At 37.4% G+C, this 25,619-nt stretch overlaps 4 protein-coding genes across 4 annotated transcripts; 3 read left to right on the plus strand and 1 right to left on the minus strand.

Annotated features, from left to right (window-relative positions):
- The first annotated feature begins 189 nt into the window (after positions 1 to 189).
- LOC120274691 (cyclase-associated protein 1) lies at positions 190 to 5,177 on the plus strand. Its single transcript, XM_039281221.1, is given in 11 exon segments — positions 190 to 459; positions 461 to 598; positions 1,530 to 1,698; positions 1,811 to 1,875; positions 2,237 to 2,552; positions 2,653 to 2,800; positions 2,942 to 3,051; positions 3,155 to 3,210; positions 3,339 to 3,395; positions 3,990 to 4,133; positions 4,732 to 5,177. Coding segments are annotated over 11 exon segments (1,431 nt in total). The 5' UTR covers positions 190 to 318; the 3' UTR covers positions 4,819 to 5,177.
- A 1,040-nt stretch (positions 5,178 to 6,217) lies between these two features.
- Positions 6,218 to 8,550, plus strand: LOC120274692 (glucan endo-1,3-beta-glucosidase 7-like). Its single transcript, XM_039281222.1, is given in 4 exon segments — positions 6,218 to 6,506; positions 6,687 to 7,378; positions 7,380 to 7,679; positions 8,314 to 8,550. Coding segments are annotated over 4 exon segments (1,251 nt in total). The 5' UTR covers positions 6,218 to 6,451; the 3' UTR covers positions 8,518 to 8,550.
- Positions 8,551 to 9,345: 795 nt separating this feature from the next.
- Positions 9,346 to 13,419, minus strand: LOC120274919 (L-type lectin-domain containing receptor kinase SIT2-like). Its single transcript, XM_039281458.1, has 3 exons — positions 13,276 to 13,419; positions 11,847 to 13,117; positions 9,346 to 11,534 (listed from the first exon to the last, which is right to left on the minus strand). Exons 2-3 carry the CDS (start codon positions 13,099 to 13,101, stop codon positions 9,472 to 9,474), a joined length of 3,318 nt encoding a protein of 1,105 aa, XP_039137392.1. The 5' UTR covers positions 13,102 to 13,117; positions 13,276 to 13,419; the 3' UTR covers positions 9,346 to 9,471.
- Positions 13,420 to 21,362: 7,943 nt separating this feature from the next.
- Positions 21,363 to 22,373, plus strand: LOC120274920. Its single transcript, XM_039281459.1, has one exon. The coding sequence runs from the start codon at positions 21,363 to 21,365 to the stop codon at positions 22,371 to 22,373; it is 1,011 nt and encodes a 336-aa protein (XP_039137393.1).
- Positions 22,374 to 25,619: the final 3,246 nt, after the last annotated feature.

Consider the following 25,619-nt stretch of genomic DNA (forward strand, 5'->3'; position numbering starts at 1 on the left):
CAATAAAGTAGCTTTATAAAGCAGACATTATTTTCATAATTTCAATTATTCTTTTTTTTTTAATTTCTCATTTTATATTTAGATCACTCCAACTTTAAAAATTTAATCAAATTCATAATTATTTTAATAATATTTAATAAAATAAATAAATAAATAAATAAATTAACGCCGAAAGACGTGGCCGCGCTTTTTCTTATTGCCCTCATTCGATCTAACAACCGACCCAAATTTATCGAGCCTCAAAACGAGAACCAAAAGCTCTGGAATCCAACCAACGAGATCGCCGGAGTTGCCGTGAAGCTCATCCCATCACTGCCGATGGAGAAGGACCTGGTGGCCCGCCTGGAGGCGGCCGTGGCGCGGCTTGAGGCTCTCCCCGTCGCCGGATTCCATGCTGGCATCTCGCCATCAGGTGCCGCTGAAGCGCAGCCTGTAGATCCAGCTATCTTGGCGTTTGATAGAGCTTGCTGCAAAGTTCCTCGGTAGAGTCTCTGCTGCTGCGGAGAAGATCGGGGGAAAGGTCCTCGAAGCCACGAGGATACTTGAAGAGGCGTTCGCTGTAAAGAGGGACCTCCTCATCAAGGCTAAACAGTCTCAGGTTGACGATCTATGCTTTGAATTTCACTTCCATTGTGTATTTTGCTTGCGATCTGGTATATTTTAGTATAATTGAGTGGAAATGGTGATTTTAGATCCAATGGTCCAATCTTGGAATCGATGTGCTTTGTTTAATTAGAGATTTTAACCTTTTCCTTTCTTTTGTCTTGTTTTGGAATTCTAAACTTAGTTGCTTGTCTGATATTGATATTGATGTTGATGTTGATAGTTGCAATGGAACGCTATTTTGAAATGGACAAAATGTTATTGTTGATCTTTTGAGACATTTGTTTATCGAATACTTTAAGATCAATATCTGTAATTTGTGGATCAGGAGATTGCTGGAATAATTGTGGATCCTGTCTCTAGTTAGCTGGTTTGTGAAATTGTGAATTTTTCACAGTTCGGAAATTAATCCCTTGTCTTTATTTTAATCTAATGTCTAGTTTTATGATATTCTTAAGATTTATGGTTGTAAGTGGTTTGAGTTGTGTGATTCTTGTGATATCAAAGTAGATCAGGGCTCAGCTGCTTTCATGGATGATGGGCTGCAATTGTATATCATTGTTTCTCTCAGAAGATATCGTGAATTTATGCTATTTGTTGCGTTATGGCATTTTTTATGCAGTTTATCGAATATCAAATAGTGAAATTAATTTTGATTTTTTATTATATTGGATCTTGCCGTCATTTTTTTTTCTGCCTGAATAAATTCTTTTGCAAAACCAGTGGCTCAGTAATTTGATTTTGGTTTCTCTTCAATATATATGTGTGTGTGTGTGCTTCTTTATATTCAAGCCTTGCTGTCATGTTGACTTATTTTAAAGTCCTTTCAGCCATATGATCTTAGCATGTAAGCCATCATTTTAATTCATATTTAGTAGTAACATTTGATTCCCCTGCTCAATATAGACTCATTACAAATGTTGCAGAAGCCTAGTCTTGAGAACTTAGCTGAATTCTTGAAGCCATTGAATGAAGTGATCCTTAAAGCAAGTGCATTAACCGAAGGAAGGAGGACTGATGCTTTCAACCATCAGAAGTCCATTGCTGACAGTCTCACAGCTTTGGCATGGATTGCATATTCAGGAAAGGATTGTGGTAGGTGAAATTTTGTATATAGTCTTTTTGTTTATTTTTGTTAAGTAACTTGTGTGTATCTTTCATCAAGATTACTTGAAATCTTTCTTCTTATACTTGTTCTTTGTTTAAGGTATGAGTCTTCCAATTTCCCATGTGGAGGAAAGTTGGCAGATGGCTGAATTCTACAACAACAAGGCATGTCCAAAGTCAGACACCTCTTTAATAAGTTTATTGGCAGCTTACATGCTTAGTTTCTTTACATTAATTCCCCTTCACCATGAAACCATATGATTCGTTTTATATTGAATTGGTTTATTGATAATTCTTCATCAGTGTTGTTTGCTTTACATCCCAAAGCTTTTATTGAAGTCATCATTTCTTTGTTACAAATTCTTAATTCCCTTCATTATGCAAACTTTTCTATACTTTTGCCCACTTGAGGCACAACTTCTTTTTATTGCACTTTTGCATCACTATCTGAACCTAGTCTAATACGGTATTGGTTCTGTTTCATGTGTCAGAAGTGAGAGTTATTTTTTCTTAAAACAATTTATAGGTTCTTGTGGAGTACAGAAATAAGGATCCAGATCATGTAGAATGGGCAAAAGCTTTAAAGGAACTCTATCTTCCCGGTTTACGGGATTATGTCAAGGGATTTTATCCTCTGGGTCCTGTTTGGGCTTCTGCAGGAGTAGCTGTTTCCACCTCATCCACCAGTGCTGGCATGTCAAAGCCACCCTCAACAAAGGCTCCAGCCCCCCCACCTCCACCCTCAGCTTCACTTTTCAGCTCTGAGACAGCATCATCACGGCCCAAAGAAGGAATGTCTGCTGTATTTCAGGAAATTAGCTCAGGGAAGTCAGTGGCTGGTGGTAAGCAAAACAAATTTCAAAATTTCCAGCTTCCAGCGAGGAAAGGGTCAAAAGTTTTCTCTCTGAATATCTTATCCTTTGTCAATTTTCCGCCTCATAGGTTTAAGGAAGGTAACTGATGACATGAAGACAAAGAATAGAACTGATAGGACCAGTATTGTTGGTGCATCTGAAAAAGAACCTCGCGCCAGTTCCTCTGCCTTTTCTAAAGCAGGCCCTCCCAAGTTAGAGCTTCAAATGGGACGCAAGTGAGGGCTTTCGGATCTCTCTCTTTCTACTCAAAATAATGCTCCTATATTTCTTTTATGATCTCTAGTTGCCTTTTGTGTGATTTGAAGACTTTGGGCATGTTGCTAGAACTCATTTGTCATAGATGTTTCTCTGCACAGGTGGGCAGTTGAAAACCAGATTGGAAAGAAACACTTGGTTATCGATGATTGTGATTCCAAACAGTCTGTGTACATATTTGGGTGCAAGGATTCTGTTTTACAAGTCAAAGGTATGCTGTCTAGTTTTTCATGGTTTGAACCATACCATGAGCCTTATTGCCTTATCTGCTACTATTCTCTCTGAGCTTTCTTTTGGAAATTCATAATCTGCAGGAAAGGTGAACAACATAACTGTTGATAAGTGCAGCAAAATGGGAATTGTGTTCACGGTCAGTTTAAAGAAGCTGTATTGATTTCTATATTGCATTAGTTAAATTCTAATAATTGTCTAGATGTTTGTATCTTTTATTTTGCATCATCATACATTGCAGTAACAATATTTTCTATTATGTTTCAGGATGTTGTTGCAGCTTGTGAGATTGTGAACTGCAATGGAGTTGAAGTGCAATGCCAGGTATGACATGTTTCTGACTGTGAAGGGATGGGACAATTATTTGTCTAGAACTATTTTTTGATGGTTGTGTGGAATTGGAATATGAAAAGAAATCTGTTGCTGAATTATTCTCATTGTTCTCATTGTTGATTCTTTTCAACAAATGTGCTCATAGCATTTTCAATGGATTGGATAGGAACATTTGTTATTCCAAAAGGATGCGTCTTGTTAGTGTCACACTAAAATGCTGGCCAACTGGTTATTCTTCAGCCATCTATTCTAGCATCTTATGCTATAGCTATACTGATGAGGGAGATTTGTCTTAAATTTCACGCTAATTTGTTGCTTCCAAATCAAGGTTTGGTAAGAGAGTCAAAAATAGGAAAAATTTTCAAACCTGGTGACTTGAATTGACCTATTTAAACAATTGCCTAATGGCTGCTTAGGCAGTTGGCCATTCAAGGAGTAAATTGATAGGTTGCTGCTTCAGATTTGAGTTTGCTATGTTAATACAATTTTTTCCGTCAATTTCATTTCAATTGCATACAGTCTGGAATGGATTTACTTTGTTCTTTTCATTTTGTTTGCTCATGGGTCACTGCTCAATTCCTGCAGGGCTCAGCACCAACAATATCAATAGACAACACAGCAGGTTGCCAACTATATTTAAGCAAAGGTTCACTGGAGGCTTCAATTACCACCGCTAAATCAAGTGAGATAAATGTACTTGTTCCTGGAGCTAGTTCTGATGATGACTGGGTGAGTTTCGAGTGCATTTTCTTCCATTTTTTTGCTATATCAGGACCTTTAAGTTTTCACAAATTAGCCAGACCATGCACCTGAAAGACTACGGGACATCGATGGTGCCTTTTAGATATTTAGATGGTATTAGCTCCCTTAAGTATTGTTGGTTTGTGAAAAGAGTATACAATATATCTTGGACTCAAAAAGATTCTACATACTGATTGCTCCACATTATCTTTTAGCAAACGGTTGGGTATTGCTGGAGTAAGTTTCAATTTAGACTTGATCTAGTCTTTTACATTTCAACCTGAGTTTCTTGGGCAGTGTGAACATTGAAAATTGAAAATTGCTTTCAATTGCTTACTATTGTAACTCTGTAAACAAGATGCCATGGCAATTGGCAAATAGTTTGGGCTAAGTCAAACCTGTGCTGAATGTCATGCCTTATATGTGTTTATCATAATGACCTGCTAACATATATGTCCATATTGTCCTTCTCGATTGTTAAAACAGAATTGGTTGTGCTAAATCTTCACAAATTCCCTTCGTCATTAAAACCAAATAAGTATTAGACTCTCAAGATCCTTTTTTCCTTTTTTATGAATACTTTTAGGTGGAGCATGCATTGCCTCAACAGTTTGTTCACACTTTCAAGGATGGCCATTTCGTGACCTCTCCGGTCTCTCACTCAGGAGGGTAATTGAGTTGATTTTGCATATGCTAGCTTCCGACTAATATTGTAGCCTTGCAGTAAGTCGGAGGTTAAGAAGAGCCAGTGTGTTATGGTAATGTAAGTTTTGTTCCAAAATTTCCTTGCTGCACCTCGCACATCCCAGACAGGAATCCTTTTTATATTTGTGAGCTATTCTTGTGTGTTATTCTTCTGATTGTGGATCAGAATTTTGGTCTGTTCCTTTGCTTCTCCAGGGGCATGGTGTTTGTTATCTTCTTTGTTTTTTTATGCGTGTAATTTCAGTGTTATATACCTTTATTTTTATGCTGGTAATTTCAATGTTATATACCTTTGATTTTTATGCTGGTAATTCCAGTGTTATTTCAGAAGTTATTGCTTGTTGACTATGCTTGGTTTCAGCTGTTCTTTCCCTTTGCATAAAGACCTGTGTTTTGAGTTGTATTCTGTTATATATATTTCATTGGTTGGTTCTGGTAGGGGTGTTCAACTGGTGAACCAAAAAAAAATGGGGCTGAGCCTATCGATTTAATTTATATTATGGGCTTTTCATTTGGGGGAAGTGGGCTGACTTCTTCATTTCATGTGTTCATTTGTTTTGAAGTGGGGGAAGTGATACTTCTCCTACTTTCGATTTAATTGAATTTTAAACTAAATTCACTTAGGTGGTTTTTTTACTGACATGGAAGAAAATGAACTAATATATAAAAATTAACTTACTCTTATTTTCAAAGTCTTTTTTTTGAACTTATAGAATTTTATATAATACTTAAAATTTTCTTTTTATATTATCGCTTTCTAATAAATCAAAATCAGAAGTTCTGGAAGTGGTATTGTATGTGGTTTTTTTTTTAAATTAATTAAAATAGCTACACATCACACATTTTCCAGTAATCAGGGAAACGACTAACCAAACACATGTTCAATGGTCTTCATGAGCTATTGCAGAAGGTCTATTCCTTCTTTTATAGGAAAGAGTGAGAAGACTGGAGGTCTCCGTCCCTGCCAGTGGATCAGCAAGAAGTTTCCAATACTTGGAATTGACTCTATTATATCTATGCCATCCATCACAACATACCCAATCAAAACTTCTGATCTGATGGCCCTGTTTAACTGTACGCCTTCCTCTTCAATTATTTCCCATCTTTAATTTTTGTTACACTATCGTTCACAGCATCAATTATTTGTAGCTTGCAATTAATCCATAAATTGACTCTAGCTTGACTACTCCCAATCCTGCTTTTAAGCAAAATGGTCCAACAAATCAGTTGAACATTATAATCCTAACATTAATACCTTAACTTATTTCAACAAATCCTTCAAATTTTAGAACCTCGCTTGCATTCCCATCTATTCTTTCCCTCTCATTCAAGTATTCCCATAATTTAATACATACTTAACAATTAACTCCTAAATGTTACATAATACCTCCATTTCAAATCACTCTGCTCTAGAGTAGCAATGAAGTCATGAAAGACCTCTCTCTCCTAACTATTAAACCACTAGCAAATTAAGTGCCATTAGTAACCCTCTTCTCTCATTCCTCCCCAAGTCTCCACCTCCCTATCTTTTTCTTCACCATTTTAAGAAACCATTCCCATATACATCTTCTTCCTCTCTCTTTATTCATCAAAAGAAATCCATGGAGAAAATAACCCTCCTTCTCCTCCTCTCTCCATTCCTTCTCTTCTCCGCAAGTAAGCAGCTCATTCTATCTCCCATTTTTATTATTTTTTTTAAATAAATAAACACTCTAAAAAATTAAATATTAAATAAATTAATAGCGTTCTCAAACCAACCAAGCAAAGCTCTTTAATTTCCATTTTTTTAGAAAAAAAGAAAAAAAAAAAATCAACACTTTGAAAAACACGTGTCAGGATCGCAGTCATTCATCGGAGTGAACTACGGCGAGGAAGCGGACAACCTCCCATCACCGGACGCCACCGCACGACTCCTCCAATCAACAACGATCTCCAAGCTCCGTCTCTACGCTCCCGACGCCGCCCTTCTCCGATCCCTCGCCTCCACCGACATCACCGTCATCCTCGGCGTTCCCAACTCCGATCTCCCCACTCTCGCTTCCTCCTCCTCCGCCGCCTCCACCTGGGCCTCCTCCAATCTTCTCCCTTTCCTCCCTTCGCCTTCAATCCCCCTCATCGCTGTCGGCAACGAAGCTCTCAACTCCGGCGATCCTTCTCTCCCTCCTCTCCTCCTTCCGGCTATGCAAAACCTTCAATCAGCCCTCTCCTCCACCGCCCCTCAGATCAAGATCTCCACCGTCCATTCCATGGCCGTACTCTCCCAATCCGATCCCCCCTCCGCCGGCGCCTTCCACTCCGACCTCTCCTCCGTCCTCTCCCCCATCCTCCACTTCCTCCAAGATAACGGATCCCCTTTCATGATAAACCCGTACCCGTTTTTCGCTTATAGATCCGACACGAGGCCCGAAACCCTCGCCTTTTGCCTATTCCAACCCAACCCGGGCCGGGTCGACCCGGTTTCGTCACTGACGTATTCCAACATGTTTGATGCGCAGGTGGACGCCATACGATCAGCTCTTGATGCGATGGGGTTTTACGAATCTCGAGATCGTCGTGGCGGAGACTGGTTGGCCATATAGAGGTGACGCCGATGAAGTCGGTGCCAGCGTGGATAATGCGAAGGCCTTTAATGGTGGGCTTGTGGCCCATTTAAGGTCCATGGTTGGCACGCCTAAGATGCCTGGCAAGTCCGTGGACACTTATATCTTTGCGCTTTATGATGAAGACTTGAAGGCCGGGCCCACTTCTGAGAGGTCTTTTGGGCTTTTCCGGCCCGATTTAACTATGACTTATGATGCCGGGCTCTCTAAGACCACTAACTCCAGCCCGGTAAGTGCTTACCCGTTTTCTAAATTTCAAAATCTCCGTTTTATTAATATTAATTTAAATAAATATTATTTAAATTAATAAAAATGTTTTATTAATATTAATATTTTAGATATTAGTTAGTAAATATAGTTTTCGGTTATTAACTTTATAACACCCCCAGTTTTTTTATTGGAGTGAGACATGAGTTTGACTTTCCACTCTCACAAAAGATAAAGGTGAGGCAGGGGAGAAATTGAACGTGTGCTTTTGTGATAGAGCCCGACTCTGTAGGAGAATTCTCTGCATGTTCGTAATTATAAACTTGGTCAAACCATTGTGTTATGTTAAAAAAATTATATATATATGGGTTTTAAGTCATTTAAACATTACTGTTTACTAGAGATGTTTGTTTACAGATCGTTGGATAATGATTCAACTGTTATTTTTTATATAAATACTATATAAATTTATTGTTTATAATCATTATGTATAATGTAAAATTGTTTTTAGACACTATTTAATATTGTTCATAAATGGATTTTAGATATTGAATGATTATATAACTGGTTACTAAAAACGTCTCTAGATAATGGGTCATCTCTATATATATATATACATGAAGTATATATAATCTCATACAAATGCATCATGGCAGGCAAGCCCTGCATCGCCGACGGAGAAGCCGGCGTGCGAGACGACGAGCAACGTTAGCTCGAGTTTCTCGTGTGGGCAGGCAAGCGTGGAATGCAGTGTAACGCTTCCCGGCGGCAGCTGTTTAATTTCTGAAGCCGCCGGCGTGAAACTCTTATACTTGATAACTTCTTCTTGTTTGTTGTTTCATTTGGTGCTCATTAGTTAGTGAATCCGCAGCACTTACTTTGTGCTTTTGTTTTGGTTTATTGGTAAATATATATTTCATAATTATTTTTTTTTGAAAAATTGTTTAGATATCAATAAAAATTTAGTATTAATTGGAAATTTTATTTATTTTTTGAATTATTGGATTTAGCTTTTGATAAAAGTTTTTTTCTCATGGGAGAATTTTAAAAAGGACTCCACTAAATAAAGTTGGTTTGGATTTGTTTAGATTGTGTTTTTTGGTCATCTTTTTTTATGAATCAGTTACATCAAGAAATATTTTTGGCAAAAACTTTTTTTAATAAAAAAAGTAAATAAGCTTCAAGGCACTAAATCAATGAGTCAAAAAGAATACAAGCGAGCATGATAAGCATAAGTGTGTGGCCACCAATCAAAATAGAAAAGTAAATACAAAGAGGAAAAAAAAATGAAATACGGTAAGCCAAACGGGAAAGACTTATAAAAAAACAATGTATTTTTAAGGCAATAGACCACGTCAACATCTAGTTATTAAAATTTTTTAATTTGACCAGGTGGTGTTACATGGACAATTAAAATTTATTACAAACACATTCAAATAATTTATAAAAATCATATTAAGTTAAAAAATTTTCAAACCGACATCTACGGATATACATGTAATTATCTTTACTATGTGGACTAGGTAAGTGTCGGAAAAATTGGGTGAGTTGTCAATTCTTGTCATTATATATATATATATATATAAAAAAAATATAAATTAAAATTCTTTTATAAATTGTTATATATAAAAGAATTGGGTGAGTTGTCAATTCTTGTCATTATATATATAAGATAAACACACACACATCAAAAAAATACAAAACCAAGTAAAACTAAACTAATACTAAACCTCTTACATTTGTTATTCCCTTCTTCCCCCAAAAAAACACACACACACTGACACACACACACACACACATGCATAGAAGTAGAACTAGCGACCACCAGAGAGAAGAGAAGCAGTGGCCAGAGAAGCAGAAGAAGAAGAAGACACAACATACTTATCAAAACCTTCATCTGCAATTGAATTCAACACATCATCATTCAAAGAAGAAGGTGTCAATTGAGGCAGACAAAAATCTCCATTCAAGAAATGCATGACTTGTCTCATACTTGGCCTTGCTCTATCCACAGGGTGACAACAGAGCAATCCCAACTTTAACACCAACTCCATCTCTTCCACCACATACTCTTCACCAAGTCTTCTATCTCTTGCTCCACCTATGTCCCCATTTTTCCAACACTCCAACACCCATTCCACCAAAACAATCTCCTCTCCATAATCTTCCAATTCTATAGGCCTTTTTCCACATGCAACTTCAAGTAAGAACACTCCAAATGCATACACATCACTGCATGTTGTGGCTTTGCCTCTCCTTACAAGCTCTGGAGCTAGATATCCCATTGTTCCCATAACATGAGTTGTTTGAAAGTCAGTCCCATGATCATACAATCTAGCAAGACCAAAGTCCCCAAGCCTTGCATTGAATTCACTGTCTAGCAACACATTGCTAGCTTTGATGTCTCTGTGAATCACCACCTTCACCCACTCTTCATGCAGGTAGAGCAGGCCTGAAGCTACTCCTTTGATGATTCTGAACCTCTGGTTCCAGTCCAGACATGGTGTTCTCTGACTAAATAGATGCTTATCTAGACTACCATTATGCATGAAATCATAGACTAGGAAGAGTTCTCCTTCTCGCCGGCAATAGCCTAAGAGACGGACTAAGTTCCGGTGCCGTAGTCTGCCAAGGCTTACTATCTCTGCTACAAACTCCTTCATTCCCTGTCTTGATTGATGAGATATCTTTTTTACTGCAATTTCTGCTTTAGAACTTGGCAATACTCCTTTGTAGACACTGCCAAAGCCTCCAAAGCCAAGAAAGTGTTTGTCTTTGAAGCCCTCTGTTGCTTGGAAGAGCTCTTTGTATGAGAAACGATGAGGACCATACTCTTGCTCCCATTCCTCACGTAGCTCTGCAAATTTCATTCTCCTTGCCACTATGTAACTGATGATCAATCCTGTAATTGTTAGAGCAAGGACTAGAGACAGACAGAGCCAAATTATCCAAGTCCAGGATTTCTTATTGTTTTCGGCAATGAGTGGGAGTTTAGGCAAGCTTGTTAGATCAAGAGGAGTTGCATTTCCATCCATTTTAAAGCTCCAACCAAGTATGTAATGGGTTGTATGTATATTACCCTCAGATGCAGTGAAGCCGACGAACACATCTTCGGATATCATGCCGGAAAGATCGATCTCTGATGATAAGAGAGGGCGGCCGGGCTTTTGCTGTCCTAAGGGAGCTATTGTCACATTGAGTTGCAGTTTTTTGCCATCATATTCTACCCATGCTTGCATTGGCTGACCACTGAATAAGCTCAGGTTGTGAAAATCTCTGCTAGAATCACCAGCATAGTAGCCTGCAGTATGAGAATTATTCGAAATCAGGCCATAGATATCAATGCCAACATGGTTGTCGTCGATATCTTTGTATTCAGGTGTTTGAACTGTATCAAACTCCACAGCAACAATGTGATTTGATGCAAGATTGATGTTTGTAGAGTTGAAGAGGCCTAAGAAGTTGGCTATGCCACCATGAAGTGCTTTCGTCGGCGACAAGCAGAAGGTGAAGCCAAAACTACTGATGGTAGAGTACTCGGAGACGATAGCGAATACGAAAGTGGTGGAGAATGAGTGAGCAGCAGCAGATTCAGATGTCTTGAACCGGAAAGCAGATGGGTAGAAAGCCTGACCCTTTGATTGCTGTGTCCTATTGGTGAGAAGCAAAAGGCCTTCTTCAGACAAGTTTGTAATACCATCAAGACTGAGATTTGCGCCGCGAAATCCATCGAATTTGAACTCAGAATCTGCTGCAAAGGCTCTGAGATGCACAAGAAGAGCTAAGAGCACTAAATTTTTTAGCAACAAAGATGCCATAATTGGCTGCTCTGAAACAGAGCTAATTTGATGGAGTATGAATATCTTTAGTTCCGGTCAAGGGAGGGAAAAGGTTTCAGTCATTTGCCACCAAACACTTGGAAAAATCTTTCGTCAAGATTGTGATGTGCATATGAGATTGGAATTTTCAACAACTACTCTGGAGATGTTTCTTCATTTTTTTTCATCTGGAACATGGAAAAATAAAGTAATGGTCAGCAATGAACAGAAAATAGTAGCCTCACAAAAAGTCTAAGCAATTGAAGCTATTATTATTTCACATTCATGTTAAAGCATCTGTGTTGAAATTGAGTACATCAGCTTACCAATATGAATGTATTGAAGACAAATAAAGTTAAAATTCGATCAACTGCCGATAAAAAGACATGGTTCACTCGACATGGAGGGGAACGAGACAGCGCAATCATTCTCAGTGAATGTTGAATACTCAGAACTAAAATCAGGAATCAGTAAATCAGGAAGAGGAACACCAGCATTAAGAATCTGTGTTACTTGTCTCATACTAGGCCGGGCTTTAGGCGAGTTATGTGAGCAAAACAATCCAAGTTTCAATACTAACTCCAACTCATTGGGCACATAATCTTCTCCCAATTTTGGATCCCTTGTATCTAGAATTGCTCCTCTCTTCCAATTAGCAAACACAAATTCCACTAACATCTGCTGATCATCTGCTTCTTTCTTCAGCTCTAATGGTCTCCTTCCACAAGCAACTTCAAGTAAGAAAGCTCCAAAGGCGAACACATAGCTGCTTGTCGTCGACTTGCAAGTTCTAGCAAGCTCCGGTGCAATATAACCCAGAGTTCCTACCACATTGGTTGTCTGAGGAGCACCTCCATGACTATATAGTCTAGCAAGTCCAAAGTCACTGAGTCTTCCATTCATATCTTTGTCTAGTAACACATTGCCAGCTTTAACGTCTCTATGAATCACAACTTGCTCACAATCTTCATGCAAATAATGAAGGCCAGAGGCCACTCCCTTGATTATCTGAAACCTCTGATTTAATGTTTGTAGACAGAAAAGGTAAACTGGGTCTAGGAAAGCTGAAAAGGGAGCTAATGTCACATTGAGCTTCATATCAAAATGATCATAATCAATCCAAACTTGCATTGGATTTCCACTAACAAGGCTAAGGTTCCTTAGTTCACCATTATCATCAGATGTATAAGATGCAGTGATGGATTTATTGGAAACCAAACCATTGACATCAATGCCAACATGGTTGCTATCTATATCTTTGTCTTCAGGGTTCATGACAGTGTCAAACTCAATGGCAAGAATATGATTATATGAGTTTCCATTATTGCTATAGTTGAAAAGACCCATGTAATTAGTAGCCATTGATTCAGAGAAGTCTTTTGAAGCAGAAATAGTGAAAGCAAATCCACAGCAACCCTTTCCAAGATACTCAGGGACAATAACAAAGACAAAAGTGGTGGAGAAAGAAGAGATAGTATTACCAAAACTAATAGGAATTGGGTAGAAGCCATGTCCTTTGTGTTGCTTATTAAGATCAGTCAGCATCAGGACACCATCAGATCTTATTACTGCTGCACCATCTAAGCTCAGGTTGACACATTTGAATCCATTGAAAGTGGAAATCATTGGCAGAAGTTGAAAGCTTCAAAAAAGCAAACCAGAGGATGAGTTTCAGAAGAATAATAACTTGCCAAACTTTCTTGGAAGATTTTGTTTTCCAATTTGTGAGTTCAATAATGGAGAAAAGGTACAAATGATAAAAGAGTGGTAGTTGGGAAGAAGGAATTCCAGGTTGTTCACCTCTGTTTGATGCTTGATTTGCAGCAAGCTTTTTGTTCACCATGCTCTACTCTAAAAACAAAACAAGAGGAAAATATTAATACACTAAAAAGGTATCTGATATACTGTTCATACAAGGAAGTAGCAAAGGAATTGGTGGTTGAGATTCCATTGAAAAAGGAATTTCAACTCTAATATCACTTAAATGATAGGATTACAGGCAACACAATTAGGCATGTGAGAAGTGTGTTTTATTTACTGAATTTGTATCTTTTTGACCCTTTTAAAGTTCTCTGCAGTAGCCCAGCTGAACAATATAACTGACATATAAGTTTGAAATATTATTATTATTTGTGACAACTCCTGCTGAACCTGGCCTCAAATTCCCTCACAGTAATAATAATACAATAAAGATGAAGCTGAATGTGATTTAAACCAAAGATGCTGATTAAATAATAGCAGCATTACTGCTGGAAGGATTTCAGTCACACAATAAAGATTACATACTGTGAGTCTGTGATTCAACAGTAAATATTGAAGATAAGAATGTGATATTCTTCTCAACATGATAGAGAGTGAGGTAAAGGCATAATAAAGAGTTCAATGAATACAATCAACAACCACTGTAATGAAATGATTCACTGAAGATGACATACATATGCATTAGATATCTCATATTTGACAAATGATGAATCATCAGTACTTGATTGGTTAAGAAGAAGATTAGGAAGAGGAATGCCAACATGTGTTACTTGCCTCATATATAAAGGTGGCATGCAAACTTGAATGGAGAACCAACCACCTTTGAAAGGATTAGTTTTGTCTGGTTGCTATTGTTTTTTTTTTTTGGAAGAGGAGCGGGGCGAACCCACTAGAGACCCAGGGACGTGCTCAAGTCTCGGTGGAATAAATGAGAATGGGGCCGCGCTCACATGGACGCTGGAACCACCCGTACATAACTACTATTCACAACTCTCAGAAATGTACCCTCAGCCGAGAATCGAACTCTCACCACTCGGTGAGAGCTTATTGACAACCCGTGTACCAATAGACCCGAAAATCGTTAGCTTGATTCTGTGATCCTTCAAGTCTCCGGTGAAAGACATGATCAACTTGGAAGTTGGATTTCATTAAAACAAAATACTAAGGATCTGAATCTGCAAAGAATTACAAAGAAGTTGCTGTCTGTCTCAATACCCAGCAATCCGGTTTGACTCTTTTTCAATGTTTGATGGGATTATTTGTTGACATTGCCTAAATAATAATAATAATAATAATAATAATAATAATAATACAAAGAATGATTTTTTCTGTTTGATTTTTTAATAATGTATGTGTGGTTTATTTTTTTATTTTTTTTTTGATGACTAAACCAAAATGCAAGTGTCTATACTTTGAGCATTTTCTAAATAAAATTGGAGTAAAGTCATCATAAAAAAAAACCAATAAATGAAGAAAAAAATCAATGATACGGTGAGGCTAAAGGCATTAGAGCCAGTGAACTTTTGGCTCTAGTTATTATTATTATTATTACTATGACTATGCTGCGTCGGCTCAAAACATCCTCCTTAACACTCAACAAAAAAGGGCTTAGATAAATATATAAAGCCCGATGATTGGATCTTGGATAAAAAACATAAACCATTTTAAAAACAAACAAGGTTTGATTTTTATTGTTAAAAGCTTAAGCTCAATCTGGCCCAACCTAAGTTATAAAATATACTTATTAATTAATTTTACATATACTTATATATATAATGGTTTGAATTGAGATGAATTATTTATTAATTAGTTTTATATATACTTATATAATATATATTTATTGTTGATTACTATTGATTATAATGGTTTGAATTTTAGTTGTTGTGATTGAATAAAGATGTGTATTTGGTATTTTAATTTTAAAGTATTTTGTAGAATAATATTTCGTCATATTCACAACTTAATATTATTGTTAATTTTTTTATAACTTATTTATTATTTGATGAAAAATCTATTTGGCCGTGCTTTGGATGGGTGGATCTTGGTTAAAGGTCATCAAATTTGGATGAGTTTTGGTAAAAATTAAGGCTCATATTTTCGGACCGGACCAGCTTGGATAAGTATGAATTTTAGTAATTATGGACTCAGTCCAACCCGAACCCAGCCCGGCCTAGCCTAGCCCATGAACAAGTCTACTCCTTAATTTTTCAGAGTTCTTGAAAAAGTTTTAAATTAATTAAAAAACAAAATTATTTATTATTTTATTTTTATTTTTTAAATTTGACATACTATTTTTTTTAATTTAATTAATTTTTTTTTTTATCTAGAAAATCCGAGTTTGGACTAAGTGCATCTTGCACAAAATTCACACCAAGGAGCTTTTTGGGTAGTTTGTATGTTAGTTTCGAGATTGAACCAAGCTTATAAGTGGGCTCAAGCTTGTGCAAAGCTTGCTTGTGAGCTTGTTCGCTCATTAATAAAGTTTTCAGAGGTTTCTCCATAAGAAAAAGAAATAATAATAATAATGATAATAATAATATAGCAAAGATTAGGATTGTCACAAGAATTAAAAGAAAGTGTTTAAACATGGGGTACTGAAAAAGGAATTGCATAACAAATAAAAGGGATTTATGGATCCCATCAATGATTTTCTTTTATTTTGTTAAGTGGATGAATTAAAAATATTTTTATAAAATAAAACGACTCATGTGATTTATTGCAAAGGAATTTTATAGAGTATGAAATTGAGTCCAAAATTTAAGACTCTCAGGAGGCAAGGAGAAGCCAATGTTTTTAAATGATAAACCACTAATTTATTAAAGAAAAACAAATAAAGGCAAAATCAAATTAGAGGACAAAAAAACAAACAAATAGAACAATAGATCAAACAAAGGACGAGAAGCAGTCACCAAGAGTGAAGCACACCTCAACTACAACCATGCAAATATCCAAAAATAAAAAAATAAAAAAATAAAAAAATAAAACAACTAAGAAGGTGAACCCACCCTCTAATATCTGAGGCCTCTTCGAGATGGTAGGGAGAGTAGATCACTCCTCAGCTGGGATGACAATGGGTTGGGTTGGGTGCGGGTTTTGCTATACCCGCACCCGCACCCGCTACCCCACCCCATACCCGAACTTGACGAGTTTTCAAAACCCCAACCCACACCCGAACTCGACTGATAATCGGGTACCCATGGGAATACTTGCCCCGCTATGACCCTATTTAAAAATATTTAAAATAAAATTAAAATACTAAGTAGAAATTAAAAATGTCAATCTAAAATCATAGTTTTTTTGTTTGAATAAACACCATATAATAGGAATTGAAAATAGACATTCAAAGCAACACAAAATAGACAAATTCAACACAAAATAGTCATTCAAAGTAAATAGAATAAGAATAAGAACAAGAACAATTTGTTCTATAAAACAAGAATAAAATTCATACATGTCTTCATTGTCTCAATGCCACACCCTAACTCATAGAACATTCAAAGTAAGAATTGAAAATGGACATTCAAAGTCAACACAAAATTGAATATATATATATATATATAATTGGGTATATATGTTAATTGAATTTCGGGTTCAGGTTGAGTACTAGAATTTTCATACCCGCACCCGCATTAGCTTTACATTAATCGGGTTTTACCTGAACATGATCTGAAACTCGGTCAAACTAGATTTTTCCCATCAAACTCGGATCGAGTCAAGTCAGGTTTGGGGATTATGCCATCCCTACTCCTCAGTAAGGCCAATGCTTTTTACTTGCATTCCGTTGATCTTATTTACTTGCAAAAAAAAACACACACACATCTATGCTCTTCATCTTCACATCTGCCGCATGCTCCAACCTCTGCGTTTTACTAGCAAGGATTGCATCCATGCAAGAGTTAAAAATGTGAACTCAAACGCTATTGGACCCTTTCTTTTTTGTTGGGTGGCCCTCGGGGCCAATAGAAGCCCAGTTTCTTGATTTAATACTAAGTTATTACTTCTAAGTGGGGGCTGTAAGCGTGGCTTGATGGGCCCAGCTTGAGCTTGAAATTAGCTTAAAAACAAAAAAACTTATTCTAGCTCAACTTTATTTTGAAACCTTGTGTTCAACTCGATTTTAGCTTGAAATTAAATTAAATTTTATTTATTTTTGAGATTTTAACGCTTGGTTTTTAATTTTAAAGATAAGCAATATAATATTTCAATATTATAGCATTTTATAGAATACTATTATATATATACAAATTATTATATATTTATATATCTCAAGCTATCAACCTAAACTAAATCAAGTCCCGCTTGACTCCAGCTTAGCTCGAGTTGCTCACAAATAGCTTAATCAGTTAACAATCCTAATTTTAAATAATTTTCATATTTTAGTACTACTGAAATAAAAATTTTATATAAAATTTTCTCTCATTTATGATGTTGTTATTATATATTTATATATCTCAAGCTATCAACCTAAACTAAATCAAGTCCCGCTTGACTCCAGCTTAGCTCGAGTCTGCTGTGCCGTTGGTGCATGATAAGCATGGATTGAGGCTTGATTCAGCGAATGGGCCAGAGTTGTGTAAAAATGGTGATGTGGGCCGCATAGTGGAGGATCCATTGTTACAAGATGTTGGGTTGCACCTGCGCATGGACTATAGTGAGGGCCTTAATGATAATGTGTGCTTTGAGGACCCTTTATTGATGTGTGAGGTGGAGCCTCAGGTGGGCCGGGCCACCTTGAATGACACTATTTTGGGCCATGTTATTGTATCTGGGCCGGGTGTGGAGTTGGCAGATGATGCTCAACCCTTGGGCCATAACGATGGGTTCTCTGGTGGGGTCTCTGAGGGGGCCTCCATTATGATTAGCCCTAGTGCGGGGCGAGTGAATTTCCGTGATTATTCGGCTGCACCGGCGGTGGTACCCCTAGTGGGCTTCCATTGGAAATTTCTTGATGGTTTTTGGGTACTGGCACCGTGTTTGACAGCAAACGTTATTGAACAACCTAATGATCAGGTCACTAGGGGCAAGGAAGAGGGTTCAGAAAACAAAGTTGTAGAGGTTTTGTCCCAAGAAATTGAGGTGGAATCTGATGAGTCGGTGTCCGATTTTGAGCGGAAGACTCGTGAGCTTCTACCAGATTTACAGGGTGGAAGTACTTCTTTGCCATCGGAACAGGCCCCGAGAGTCAGAAAAAGTGAGCGGCAAAAAAAGGCACTAGCTAGATTCAACGAGGAGACCGGTCAATTGATTGAGATGCCCAAGTCATCCAGAAAAAAAGGGGCAGATGGCCCAAAAGGTACTAAAGCTAAACCGCTATCGATTTCTGAGTGGTCTGATGCTCAACTTACTAGCTATTGTGATGCTTGTGGTATTTCTTTTGTTGACTCTGTGCATGATTGTATTAAACAAATTCGGTCCCTAGAAGAGACTCGACTAAGGGCCTCTTTGGGCCAGGAGGATGCCTCTTTGGAGGCCCGCGATATGTAGAATTGGTTGTTTAATGAATATCATAAATTGGAATGTGAGGGGCCTAGGTAGGCCAGCTAAGAGGTACTTAGTTAGAGATTTTCTTAATATTAATCATGCGGATGTTTGTTGCTTGCAAGAAACTAAACTGGAGGTGCTCTCTGACCCTATTTGGCAGGAAATTGGGGGAACAAGACTGGACCACTTCGCTGTTCTGGCAGGGGGAATTGTGATTGGCTGGAATAGCTTGTTGTTTACCGGGACGGTAACACAAGTGGGTGTTTTTAGTTTATTTGTTGAATTTTTTTCCAAGAGGGATAACCTTAAATGGCGCTGCACGACGGTTTATGGTCCTAACGAGCGGGCACGCAAACACGCCTTCTGGACAGAACTCCTCACTAGCAAAGGGGGTTTTCATGGACCGTGGGTCATTTGTGGTGATTTTAACGTGATATTTGATATCAGCGATAAACCCTCTGGCAATCCTAATTTGGAGGATATCCGTTGTGCCAATAATCTGATGAGGTCACTGTGTTTACAGGAGCCACCCACGGTGGTTAGGAAATTCACCTGGACAAATGGGCAAGATTCGCCTATTTGGGTCAAACTTGACCGGTTTTCTGGTGAATGATTGTTGGCTAGAGCATTTCCCTAGGGTCATTCAATCTAGCTTTCCTAGACTTGGTTCCGATCATGTTCCTATCCTGCTAGAGGTGGCAATCCACTCTTTTAAGCCTCGACCTTTTCGTTATGAGGCTGTTTAGGCCACGTCTGCGGGGTTTCAGGATCTAGTGCGGCAGTGGTGGACTCGCGTTGATCCGGCTGGTTGTGGGGTTTTTGTCGTTTCTAAGAAGTTGGCCCATGTTAGGACACATCTTCGACAGTGGGCAAAGTTTAGTTTTGGGTCGATCAAATTGAGAAAACTTGCCTTACTGCATGACTTGGAGGTGTTGGACATCGCGAAAGAATCAAGACAACTGTCCTCTGTGGAAGCTCGGGAAGAGCAGGATTTATTGGGGAAAATTATTGATATCCCAAAACAAGAAGAAATTTACTGGAATCAACGATCTAGATTACAATGGATGCAGGAGGGCGATGAAAATACGAAATTCTTTCACGCGGTTGCCAACGGACGAAAAAATCGAAATTTCATCCCTAGTCTTTCCCAGAATGGGAATATGCTGTTGGAGCCTCGTGAGATCGGGAGGGTCTTTACCGAGCATTTTAAGCAGCTGTTTGGTAACAAGCGCCCTAACAGAATCAAGATCGATTTTCAGAACCTCTTGCGCTTCAAGACTCCTGTTGACCTATCAATGCTGGAGAGACCATTTACCGAGGATGAAATCAAGAAAGCGGTGTTCGATCTAGGAGGGGACAAAGCCCCGAGCCTTGATGGTTTCCCTCTGCAATTTTTTAAACAGTTCTGGGATTTGATTAAATCCGACCTTACCCATCTATGTGAGGATTTCTATTGGAATAGAGCTAATATCGAGAGGATTAACTGGGCCAACATTGCTCTTATTCCTAAGGTGGATTCACCTGAGTCCCCTGGGGACTTCAGACCGATCAGCTTAATAAATTCATCTCTAAAAATTATATCCAAACTGCTGGCGTCTCGCCTGAGCACGGTGATTAATTCTCTTGTGGATGTGGAGCAATCGGCGTTCCTAAAAGGACGTTGTATTCTAGATAATATCGCCACCGCGGAGGAGCTTATTTTTAATGTCCACAAGAGGAGGCTCTCGGGCCATATCTTAAAAGTGGACTTTTCCAAGGCCTTTGATAGGGTGGATTGGGACTTTTTATTGGAGTTGCTCAAAGCCAGGGGTTTTGGGGACCGATGGATCGGGTGGATCAAATGCATTCTATTCTCTTCTAAGGCTTCCATCCTGGTCAATGGTTCGCCTAACGGATATGTTCGTTATCTCAGCGGGTTATGTCAGGGGGATCCACTTTCCCCCTTACTCTTCGTGCTAGTCACTGGATGTTCTTAGTACGATGTTCTCGCATGCTCTGAGATCTAGGGTTTTAGTGGGTGTGCCCCTGGGGGATTGGGGTAGCAAATGTCACCTTCACTATGCGGATGACTTGCTTGTCATTACTACTGGTGGTCTCCAAGACTTGCGCATAGTCAAGCTAATTTTGCTTATCGTCGAAGGTCTATCGGGGTTAGCTGTTAATTTTTCTAAAACTTGCCTATACTCGACTTCGATGGATGTGTTACCAGATAGGGAGGCGGCGGGAACCCTATGCTAGTGATAGGGGTTTGCTACCACTTACCTATCTGGGTATTCCTATCTTTGGCAGGAGACCTAGGAAGCAAGACTGGGAGGGCCTTATCTCTAAAATTCGTAGAAGATTATCCACCCGGAGAGTGAGACAGCTATCCTTGGGGGGGCGACTTACGCTTGTCAATTTGGTTCTATCTGCGATCCCTACTTATTGGATGTCGCTGTTTCGTTTACCTCGTTGGGTTATCAAGGAGATCAACAGAATTAGAAGAGACTTCCTTTAGTCTGGACCGGACATTGAGCACCCGCGGTGGAGGTTGGTGAGTTGGGATAATCTTTGTCGTCCAAGGGATCAAGGTGGTTGGGGTATTCTTGAGTTATCAAACTTTAATCTTGCGCTCTTGGGCAAATGGTGGTGGAAGTTAATGACGGATGCTACTTGGTGTGGTGCTGATATCTTACAGTTCAATTACGGTGTTATTTCGTTGGAATATGTTCCCCAGGCAAACGGGTAGGATTTCCTACTTCTGGAAAGGCGTTTTGAGCTGCCTGCCGGCTTTTAGGGGATATGTGTTGCATGAGGTCAGTTCTGGAACTGAAACTCTATTATGGAAGGATAGTTGGTTTGCGGGACGGGCACCTATGTTCATCTGGCCGGAGGAATTCAAAAGGGCTAGTGAGCCCAATGGAACGGTGTGCGAGATGGGTTACCTCCTAAACCAGGCCTCTTTTTCTGGGGAGGAAGATAGTCGGTACTACAGGGCTAGATTAACGGATTTTGATGGGGCGGCAGGAGATAGAAAGAGGTGGAGGTTGAAGTCTTTCTACACGTTTCTCATTGATGGTGGTGTGCATTACCCCATTGCTCGGTTCTTCTGGAGAAAGCCATGTCCGAAGAAAGTTAGTCTGTTTAACTGGTTAGCTGAGAAGAATAAGATTCTCACCATGGACGTTCTTGCGAGAAGGAGTTACAATCGCCTCCCTACGACGACCTGTGTCCTGTGTAATTCGGCCTTAGAGTCGCCTGACCATCTCTTCTTACATTGTTTGGTTGCTAGAAAGGTGTGGGGGTACTTCGTGCATTTACTGCATCTTCCAGACCCTCCTGGGTCTATGCAGGAGATCTGGCGGGGTTGGCGAACCTCGATTCGGGCTAACTTTAGGGAGATTGGGGGCTTAGTTGCTAAGGCTATTGTGTGGAATATTCGGCTTGTTAGAAATGATTGTATCTTTAATGCCAACTATTTGTCTACGCATGCTCTTGTTTTGAAGATTGACCGTATATTGATATCTTGGCTCTCTTCAGTTGTCGAAGGTTCGCGAGAGATGATGGAGGATCCTATTGCCATGTTTCGACAGAGCACGGAGGCCCTAGGGATCAGTGGTGTGGTGTATGGCGGAGATCCTCTCGCTGGGGTAGATCAAGATCTTCTATCGGACTAGTCTGTTACTGTATTCTGTTGGGATGAGAATCCTTTGCTGATTCTCATCCGGCGCTGTTTTGTTATGCCACTTCTCGTTGTGTTTTGTTTGTCTTTTGTTGGCGCTTGCGATCAGTTTGTATCCCTTCTATTTATTTAATTAATGGCAGTGGTTTATCCACCTTTTTTTTAAAAAAAAAAAATTTATATGAGGGGTTTTTTTATTTTTTGTTGCCATTATTTTAAAAATATGGTGGAATTATTTGTAACCTCCTCATTTTTCGTAAGTATCTTGTCTTAAATTTATTTTACTTACACTGGAGAGCTAATTTTGATATTTTAATTTAGGATATAACACATATAAATCACTTTTTAATTCTTTATATATGTAAAACCTTTATTGTAAATATGTAGCCGGTTTTAATAAAAAATATCATAGAGTTATATATATATAATAATTTTATCAAAGAGATCATCAGAAGTATTTTCATATTTTATATAAAATATCTAGCACTATATAATTATAAATTAGAAAATAGCTAAGTCAAACATAAAGAAAGGCCCATTAGTAGCAAGAAAAAAAAAATACTAAAAAAAACATTTTATTTTAAAAATAATGGTATTCTTTTCCAAACCATAATTTCTAAATAAGTTTTCATCCATGGTTCATATATTTCATACGTGTTCATTTATTATTTAAATTTGATTTATAAATAAAAACCTTATTATTATTCATTTAAAAAAGCATGGTTGAGAACCAGAAAATACATCATAAGAGAAGAATATTAGTTTTTCCTTTTTATGAAGAGACAATAATATAAGTGATTGTACCTAGAGACAGGAGACAGTGAAAAGTCAGGCTTTTAAACTTTTTTTCATTGACTTTGAAGGCCTTATTTATTTTTTTCAATATTATTTATTTATTTATATGTTCATTTTAGTTGAATCCACCTATGTTCATTTTAGTTGAATCCACATACCCAATGGCTTTTGGGTCAATTGACATTGAGTCATTTGCATAAAATATTCATTTCAGAGAGGACCCGAGATCAAATCTTATAACCTACGCAAGGTGAGGGTATGTGAGTCAGTGTTGAGTTTTGCTCCCACACGTGCACGTTTCTGGATTCTGGTGCTTGTGGCTTTTTTAAAAAAAAAAAAGGGGGAAAAAAAATTGAATCTACATAATAATTAAACAAAAGAAAAAGAACAACTTGCTTTGTTCTCTGAGAACCAGGTGAAGTTGCTATTTGTTCTCTCCTAACAATGAAGCCAAGCTACAAAATCCAAAGACCAAGGGTGTCAAATATTTTTTATTTATTTATTTATGTGAAAATTTTAAATCAATAAATTTACTATCCATGCCTTTATTAAAAAAAAGAAAAAGAAAAACTTAATTTATATTTTTCGAAATACTTCACTCCAAAATTGTTTATAGGAGGGAGTCATAGTTACTTTGCTAATTATTTTTTGCTATATTATCATTTCTCATTTTTTTTCATTTTTTAATTACAAAGTTAGATTTAATTTTTAAAGAAGGTTATTATCACATTGATTAACTATCTTATGATTCATTATATATTGGGACATGTGAATCTTTCAAAAACCCATGGAGGTTAGATTAATAAATTATGATAAAACTATTTATTAGAGAAAAAATGACTTGGAAGTCTTTAGACATTTGCATACTGAACAAAAAAAAACTCTGTCAATATCAAATCAATCTTTTAACATTTATAATGGTAAAAATGCCCTGAATAATCAAATATGTTCTTTATTGGCCATGGAAGAAAAAAAATATTGTGAATTTCATCATATTTTTATTGTGATAATTTTCTTTTTTAGTCTAATTTCATAAAGGCGAACGAAGCTAGATTGTAAGGATCAGCTGCTACAGCTAAGTGCAATATGGAGTTCTTAAGAACAATGAGAAGCAACCTGAACAAAGTGAGGAGGAATCTTCTGAGCAGGCAGGGAGTAAGCCCTTTTGTTTTGCTTGTAGTTTTGTTTTCTGTGGTTATTTGATTACTTGGTTTTGTTGTTTTGTCTTGTCCTGTGTTTCTCTTTCATTTTTCTTGTTTGTTGTTAGTTTCTACTGCTAGCGGACTGTTTTGTTTGTATTCCCTATTTTAGTAATAAATGTGGTTTATGAGTTTATCCATTTTTATAAAAAAATGTATTATATTTGGCGACCCTAGAGTCTAATCAGGAGAGTATCCATATCACATAGTATTTTATTTAGTAATGAATGTAATTTATTCAATTTTTTTCAAAAAAAAATATATATATATATATATATCCACCATTTTATTATTTAAAGGTTCAGATCATGAAGCAAGAGTTTGGTCTCTTCTCATGCAGTTATCTTGCACAATTGACAAACTTAATTAACCTCAATGGTTTACTGTTAACCATAAATTACAGTATAAATAAATTAATAAGAGCATGTATTATACGATCATAATTACCATGAGAAAACGTCCGATAAAATGGGAACAGTAAAGAGGAGAGAGAGAGAGAGATACTTTTCCATCTCAAGATAGCTTTCAAGTCTGAAATCAAGTTGAAAGCAAACAGTCTCTTTAATATAGAGCCAATGAAGTAGTCTGATCAGGAGAGGATCTATGTCACATAGTACACAGAGAACACATTCAAACATTCAAATTATAAATGAAAAACAAAGTCCATGTGTTGTCTGTCCACCAAAGCCTGCAAACTTTGCTGCCATTCCAACCACAATCCACTCTCTCCTTCAGGGACCATCCTAGCTAGCTAGCTATTATTCCCATCTCATTAACCTCCTCTTCTTTATTTTTTCACCACCTTCTTCATTAACCTTCTACTCAAATATATATATATATATATATTGAATTAAAATGAGAGGCATATATCTTAGAAATAATCCAAGTATGACTATGACATCTAAGTATATAAGTAAATATATTGTATCATATAAACCATAGTGAGAAATCTAATATATCGTATTAATTAGAGAATTAATTAACAACAAAATCATAATCACTTACCTCCAGCAATAATAAATTAGAGTAGATGCTGGGTATTTCCAAAAACATTTAATCTAGGACTTTACAGTTGGTCTATACATATATATAATTCTTTTCATAAAAAAATTAACTCCACTTCAAATTTTAGATAAATTATTATAAAAAGTAGTATTTATTATTAACATAAGATTCAACATATAATATTTTGAACAGCCATTGGTTACATACTTACATAAATCTATTTAATTTTAAATCATTCAAAA

The sequence above is a fragment of the Dioscorea cayenensis genome, chromosome 13, assembly GCF_009730915.1.
Source record: "Dioscorea cayenensis subsp. rotundata cultivar TDr96_F1 chromosome 13, TDr96_F1_v2_PseudoChromosome.rev07_lg8_w22 25.fasta, whole genome shotgun sequence".
Taxonomy (NCBI): domain Eukaryota; kingdom Viridiplantae; phylum Streptophyta; class Magnoliopsida; order Dioscoreales; family Dioscoreaceae; genus Dioscorea; species Dioscorea cayenensis.